Below are 7,349 nucleotides of genomic sequence, written 5' to 3' on the forward strand. Positions count from 1 at the left end.
TTATTATAGTATATAATGTATATATATCTATCTTCTTTATCCAGTCATCTGTTGACAGGCACTTAGATTGTTGCCATATACATCAGATCATTTATGTTTTGCTATTGAGTTGCATACATTCCTTATATGGTTTTAGTACTAACTCCTTATCAGGTTTGTGATTTACAAATATTTTCTTGCATTCAGTGTGTTGCCTTTTCATTTTGTCCTTTCTTTGGCTGTACAGGAGCTATTTAATCTAATGTAGTCTCACTTGTTGATTTTTGCTTTTGCTTTTGTTTTTTGTGCATTCATTATCATATCCTAAAATCAATGTTAAGATCAATGTCAAGGAGCTTTTTTCCCTATATTTTCTTCTAGGAGTTTTGTGGATTCAGGTATTACACTTATATCTTTAATTTACTGTGAGTTAATTTTTGTGAGTGGGTAAGACAGGGAGGAGTCAGATAGCATTCTTTTGCATGTTTCCCAACATCATTTATTGAAGAAACTATTCTTTCCACATTGACTATAGTTGGATCTTTTGTCAAATATTAGTTGACCATACATATGAAGGTTTATTTCTCAGTTCTCAATTCCATTTCACTGCTCCATGTGTCTATGACTTTAACCAATTTTGATTACTATAGCTTCGTGGCATTGTGTGAAATCAGGAAGCATGTTGCCTCCAACAGTGTTTTTCACTCTCAGGCTTTCCTTTTTCAAAGTTATTAGTGATTTCATAAAAATTTCATTTTTCTCTTTTTGTGAAAAATATTGTAATTTTGATAGGAATTGAATTAATTTTTTTTGTTTTTAGATAGAATGGACATGTTAACAATATTAATTCTTCCAGTCCATGATTATAAGGTGTTTTTTGATGTGTGTGTGTCTTCTTCAATTTCTTTCGTCAAATTTTTATAGTTTTCATTGTACAGACCTTTCCCCTACTAAGCATTTTCTGTTTTTGATGCTATTGTGATTGAGATTGTTTTCTTTACTTCCTTTTCAGATATTTGGTTGTTAGTGTATAGAAACAAGCCTGACTTGGCTGTGTTAATGTTGTATCTTACAACTTTTTTGAGTTCATTGGATAGTTCTAGCAGCTTATGGGTGGGGTTTTTACAATTTTATATTATATAGGATCATATTATCTGCAAAGACAACTTCACTTTTTACTTTCTGATTGAGATGTCTTTTATTTCTTTTCCTTAACTAATTGTTCTAGATAGGACTTCCAGGACGGTGGTGAATAGGAGTTATAAGAAGAGCCAGCTTATCTTGTTCCTGATGCTAGAGGATAAGCTTTCAACCTTTCATTGCTGAATGTGATATAAATTGTAGGCCTGCCATAGATTGTCTTTATTATGTTGCTCTTTGTTCCTCTCTCCCAAATTTATTGATTCTTCTAAATCTCGAAGGGATATGTTATTTTGTCAAATGCTTTTTCAGCATCTATTAAGATGATATAATTTTTATCTTTTTCAATTAAAATGGTATACTGTATTTATTAATTTGCACATGCTGAACTTCCCTTGCATGCCAAGGATAAATCATACTTGATCATGGAATAAGTGCCTTTTAATATGCTGTTGAATTGGATTTGCTAATAAAATTATAGGCTTTCTATGTGGTTTCTAATGACACAAGTAGAGAGGGTTTTATTAATGTATAGGCTATGCATCCAGTCTTTGCAGAAAGAGATGGAGTTAGGTTTCACTTTTATTTGTGGAATGTGGTTGGTGTAGGGAAGCTGTAGTCTAAATGCTTTCTGTTTTTGTGGGCTGCTCTTTTACTTGCCCTCTTTGTCTAGAAGGAACTGTCCAAAACTAACACGACATTGTAAGTCACCCATACTCCAGTAAAACTAATATGAAACAGAAAAGAAAAAAAAAAGAGCTCTCTTTTATTGAGGATATTTTTTTCTGTACCTGTTAGCATTTCTGTGTTGTCTGTTCCAACACCCAGTCAGGCTTATATGAGGAAAAAGAAATGACAAAATTCAAAAAAGGAGTTCCCTTGGATTTCCCGTGTGGCTCACAACAAAAAGGGGAGTTGCCACTGTAGTGCAGTGGGTTAAGAATCCAACTGTAGTGGCTCAGGTCACTGTGGAGGTGTGAGTTTGATCCTTGGCCCAGCACAGTGGGTTAAAGGATACCATGTTGCCACAACTGTGTTGTAGTTTGCAGCTGCAGCTCAGATTCAATCCCTGGCCCAGGAACTTCCATATGCTGTGGGTGCTTCCATTAAAAAAAAGTCAAAAGGGAAAATTATCACCATATCATTATTTGGATCTTGAAGTCTTGACTCTCTCACCTCCATTGTTCAGAGTTTTCTTTGCATAAAATGTCCAGGGTTGTTAGATGTACTTAGTGGAAGGAATTCAGAAAAGTACATCTATTCTAACTCATCTCACATCTAGAACTCTACAATTGATTTTAAAATATTGACTTTTATCCAGTGATTATGCTAAACTCACTTCTTATTAATTTGACTTTTTGTAGATACCTTTGGATTTTCCATATATATATATATATATTCCATATGTATATATATATATATATATATTCATACATTGTGTCATCTGTAAATTGAGTCTTTAATTTCTTCCTTTCCAATTTTAATCCATTTTATTTCCTTTTCTTTGTTCATTACACCATCTGACCCTCCAGAAAAATGTTGAATTAAAGTAATAATGTGGGATTTTTATCAATTTCCCATTCTCAAGTTGATTTTTTTTTCTTTTTTTTCACTTTTTAGGGCCACACCTGCAGCATATGGAGGTTCCGAGGCTAGGGATCGAATTGGAGCTACAGCTGCCACCCTACTCCACAGCCATAACAATGTGGGATCCAAGCCACATATGCAACCTACACCACAGTTCTTGGCAATGCCAGATCCTTAACTCACTGAGCGAGGCCAGGGATCAAAGCCACATCCTCATGGATCCTAGCTGGGTTTGTTAACTGCTGAGCCATAAAGGGAACTCTGACATTTTTTTTAATTTCAAGAATAATGTTTATTTTAAGGTATTTGTGTAAACACTATTTATCAGATTATGTATCCCCTAGTATAAGAATCCATGGTGTTGTTAGTTTACAATTTGTTTAAATAAATTCATGTTGAATAAGTTTTTTACTATATGAAGATATATACATCTTTAATTACATGAATTTATTTTTTAATGCTAAAATAGCCTTATATACCTAGAACAACACAAGTTGCATTATCTTTTTTATCTATCAATAAATTCAATTGCTAATATTTTATTAAGGACTTGCCTTCATGTTCATATGTTAAATTAAACATGTATCAATCCTTAGGTATGTTGTCATAGACAAATTCTTCAACTTTGCATCTTAGTATTCTTATCACAAACCTGCCTTTCTTTTCTCATATTTTAATCTTACGTTGAAATAAAAGCAGTCTTTGAAAAGGATAATAAAAAAGAAGTTTAAAATTGCTGGTATGGTTAATGATTTACTAGGATTTGTTTTTATATACAAAAGAAATCCTTCTTTAATGTGTTTATTTTCTTGAGAAATCTAGAAAGCTTTGTTTATATTTCCATTTATACATGATCCTTATTTACCCTTTAGAATTTATAGTTATATCTGTTTCTTTATAGTTTACATTTTCTAAGAATACTTATTTTATTCTATGTACTTTTTATATTCTCCTCCTACTCCAAAATGTTGAATCAGTCTTAAAATTTCTAAATATCACATTTTCTATTATTGATTAGAGGAAAATGTCTAGCAGGAATAGAGAGCCTCCCTGTATTCATTTACAGGAAAATAATCAGTTGGACTATGTCTTTCTGTTGAATTGCCTCATTTCTGCTGAATTTTAACCCTCAATTACCTCCTCTGTTAGGTATATTGTTATTAAAGTATCAACTGAGAACTTAACTGTAGAACTCTATGTTTCCACAATCAATTCTCTGTAGATGAAGCCACATAAATTCATAACTGTTTATCTTATGAATTGGGTTTCCTTATTATCTGCTCAGTATTGAGGTACCTGTCTTCACTGACAGTGATGTTCTAACTATAAAACTATAAGTGTTTTGACTTCTGTTTTAAGAGCTGTAACAGTTTTGGTCAATTCTTATTTCTGTAACATCTCTCAAAGTGTTTCCAATGTCTCAGTGAAAAAATTTACAAGTTATCTTTCCAAGTATGGGGGAAAAAAAAAACACAGCTTTGAAATATCTCTTCCTCAATCATTGCCACATCAACCAGAGAAGATATAAAAGCCTCCTTCATTCATTCAACACATTTTTATTGTCTCTAGTTCATTTTATTTCAGACATTTTAAAAAGCAAGTGTTGAGGATGTGAAGATAATAAAGACAAAAACCTCAGTCTACAATGAATTTACCTAACATTCTTGGCTTCTCCCTCTGTCACACAAATTAGTTGCTGAAATTGTTTCTAGAACCCACTGACTTAAAACTCTATACAAATGAAACCTTCAATTCAGACTTATATTTAATTTGTGTCTAGTTGTTTCTAAACTTGAATTTCATTTTAGTTTTCCTATCTTTGATTATAAAATCTCAGTAAGTAGGAAACAATCCTTTGAACTAGTCTTAATATAACTTTGAGGATAACCAATGTTGATGAAGGTTTTTTGATGAAATTAGTGACAATAACATAAACCATGCCCAATAATTGATATAGGTGAAAATGTGATTTATTTTTGTACACTTTCTAGCATTCTGCATAAACTTGTTACAGTAGGTCATACTGTGGCTTCATTCATTAAGGCAAATCAACCAGTTTGGATTTTTACCATCTATATCTTTATCTCATTAAAAAAGAAAAATCAGGAGTTCCCGTCGTGGGGCAGTGGTTAACGAATCTGACTAGGAACCATGAGGTTGCGGGTTTGATCCCTGGCCTCGCTCAGTGGGTTAAGGATCCAGTGTTGCCGTGAGCTGTGGTGTAGGTTGCAGACATGGCTTGGATCCCATTGCTGTGGCTCTGGTGTAGGCCAGTGACTATAGCTCCGATTACACCCCTAGCCTGGGAACCTCCATATGCCACAGGAGCAGCCCAAGAAATGCCAAAACGACAAAAAAATAAAAATAAAAAAAAATAAAATCAGCTTTGATGAACAAATAATAGTGAATCTCTGTTATGACCCAGGCACTTATCTGGACACATTCACATGTATCATCATTTTTAGCCCTCACAACAGCACTGGGAAATAGGTGTCATTTTATACATGCTACAGATGGGAAAATTAGGGCTCCAGTAATTTTAATGATTTGTCAATTTGTCTAGATTCACTTGATTTGTCATTCAGAGAGGAGTATTGGAACCCACACTATTAGGCAACTTCTCTTTCAAAGATGGTATTGTGGTAAAGTGGCAAAGCCAAATGTTTGGTTGTTACACAGTCATGTAAATTGGATTCACTCTAATTCATCTAACTGATATCCCTTTAAATATTTTGTAAGAGTAAGAAACATATATACATCCATTCTTTTTCAGATTTTTTCCCATATAGATTATCACAGAATATTGGGTATAGTTGCCTATGCTATAGAGTAGGTCCCCGTTGTCCACCCATTGGATATGTGTTTATGTATGACTGAATCACTTTGTCATATGGCAGAAATTATCACAACATAGTAAATCAACTATACCTCAATAAAGCTTGAAGAAAAGGAAACATATCAATTCCTTACTCAATTCATTGGAGACATCTAGTTGGAGTCAGTTAAAGTTGAGAAGAAAATAAAACCTGTGGCAAGGTGGAGAAGAAATTGGTAAGACTTTGGAAAGGTTAGTTTTTACCCATATGTAATAGCAAACTGAATAAACAAAATACATATAATAAAATTTGATCCAATGAATGGATAGAATGAAAGAAGAAAATTAATAGAAGAACAGATTTGCTTTATGGAAGAAAGGAAGCAGAAGGTAGACCATTTCAGTATGAAAGGAGTTTTTTGGAGTTTAATGTAAAAGTCATAAATAAGAGTATTATGACTTCATGAAACAAAACCAAACAATGAAGTTACCATCTCCTAACCCATTCATGAAAAAGCAATTATTTTAACCTCAAATTTTCTACTTGCCAAAATGCTTTTCAACTTACTATGTCTTCTAAATTTTCCACGTAAGTCCACTGCTATCCCACAGCTTTTGCATGGCTGACTTGACCTCTTTGTTCCGAAGTGTGTAGATGAGGGGATTCAACATGGGGGTAATAACGTTGTAGAGTACAGACACCAGCTTGTCCACAGAAAAAGTGGAGAAGGGACGAGCATAGATGAAAATACAGGGTCCAAAAAAGAGTGTTACTACCATGAGATGAGAGCCACAGGTTGAGAGTGCCTTTCGCCTTCCCTCTTTGGAGCGGATCTTGACCAGGATAGTGGTGTAGGAGGAAACCAACACTACAAAGGAGCTGGTAGAGATCAACCCACTATTAGATACCATTAGCAATTCAATGACAAATGTGTCTGCACAGGCAAGTTTGATGACAGGGGGAACATCACAAAAGAAGTTGTCCACCTGCTTTGGCCCACAAAAGGGCAGACGGATAGTGAGAATCGTCTGGACAGTAGAGTGCACAAACCCTCCCATCCAGGAGGCAGCCACCAAGGCACAGCATAATCCTCGACTCATGATAGTGGTGTAGTGGAGGGGGCGACAAATTGCAACATAGCGATCATAGGCCATCACTGTGAGCAGGAACATCTCAGCTGCCCCTACAAAATGCAGGAAGAAGAGCTGCATAATGCATTGGTCATAAGGAATAGGCTTTTCATTATCAAGAAAGTCAGCCAGAAGCTTAGGGGTAGTTACTGTTGAATAACATAGGTCCAGGAAAGACAGGTTTCCAAGAAGGAAATACATGGGTGATGAATTCAGATGCTTATCAGAGGCCACTGTAACCATGATAAGGACATTGCCTACCCAAGTGGACACATAGAAGAAAAGAAATAGTACAAATAGCCCTTTTTCAATATATGGTCTATGTGAGAAGCCTGCCAGGACAAATTCTCTGACTTCTTCTGTTTGGTTTTTATCCATTGGATCTGGCTCCACCTACATCAAAGAAATTAAACAAGGGATATTAGTCACAGAAAAAATTGATAAGTTATTTCACATAAAATGCAAGAATCTTCTTGATTCAAAAAGGGATATTTTTTCTCTAGGACACTTCTTGACTGATTATCTGGAAGAATTATTTTTCTTCTTGGATGATATAAATATATGTTCTCCAACATCACCAAATTTCAGACAGTGATGAAGTAACCAAGATTTTTTGAACAAAGCCATGTAGTGAACCTTCAACTTGATACATCTCTTTCAGTTAGTATTTTCCCTCCACCTTTATACATTCAGTCTC

General features: G+C 34.5%; 1 protein-coding gene across 1 annotated transcript; it reads right to left on the reverse strand.

Moving 5' to 3' along the window:
* Positions 1–6,010: 6,010 nt before the first annotated feature.
* On the reverse strand, positions 6,011–7,126 carry LOC125136263 (olfactory receptor 4Q2-like). The gene has a single exon (XM_047796967.1). The coding sequence runs from the start codon at positions 7,028–7,030 to the stop codon at positions 6,098–6,100; it is 933 nt and encodes a 310-aa protein (XP_047652923.1). The 5' UTR covers positions 7,031–7,126; the 3' UTR covers positions 6,011–6,097.
* Between the last annotated feature and the right edge of the window lie 223 nt (positions 7,127–7,349).

The sequence above is a fragment of the Phacochoerus africanus genome, chromosome 9 (assembly GCF_016906955.1).
Source record: "Phacochoerus africanus isolate WHEZ1 chromosome 9, ROS_Pafr_v1, whole genome shotgun sequence".
Taxonomy (NCBI): domain Eukaryota; kingdom Metazoa; phylum Chordata; class Mammalia; order Artiodactyla; family Suidae; genus Phacochoerus; species Phacochoerus africanus.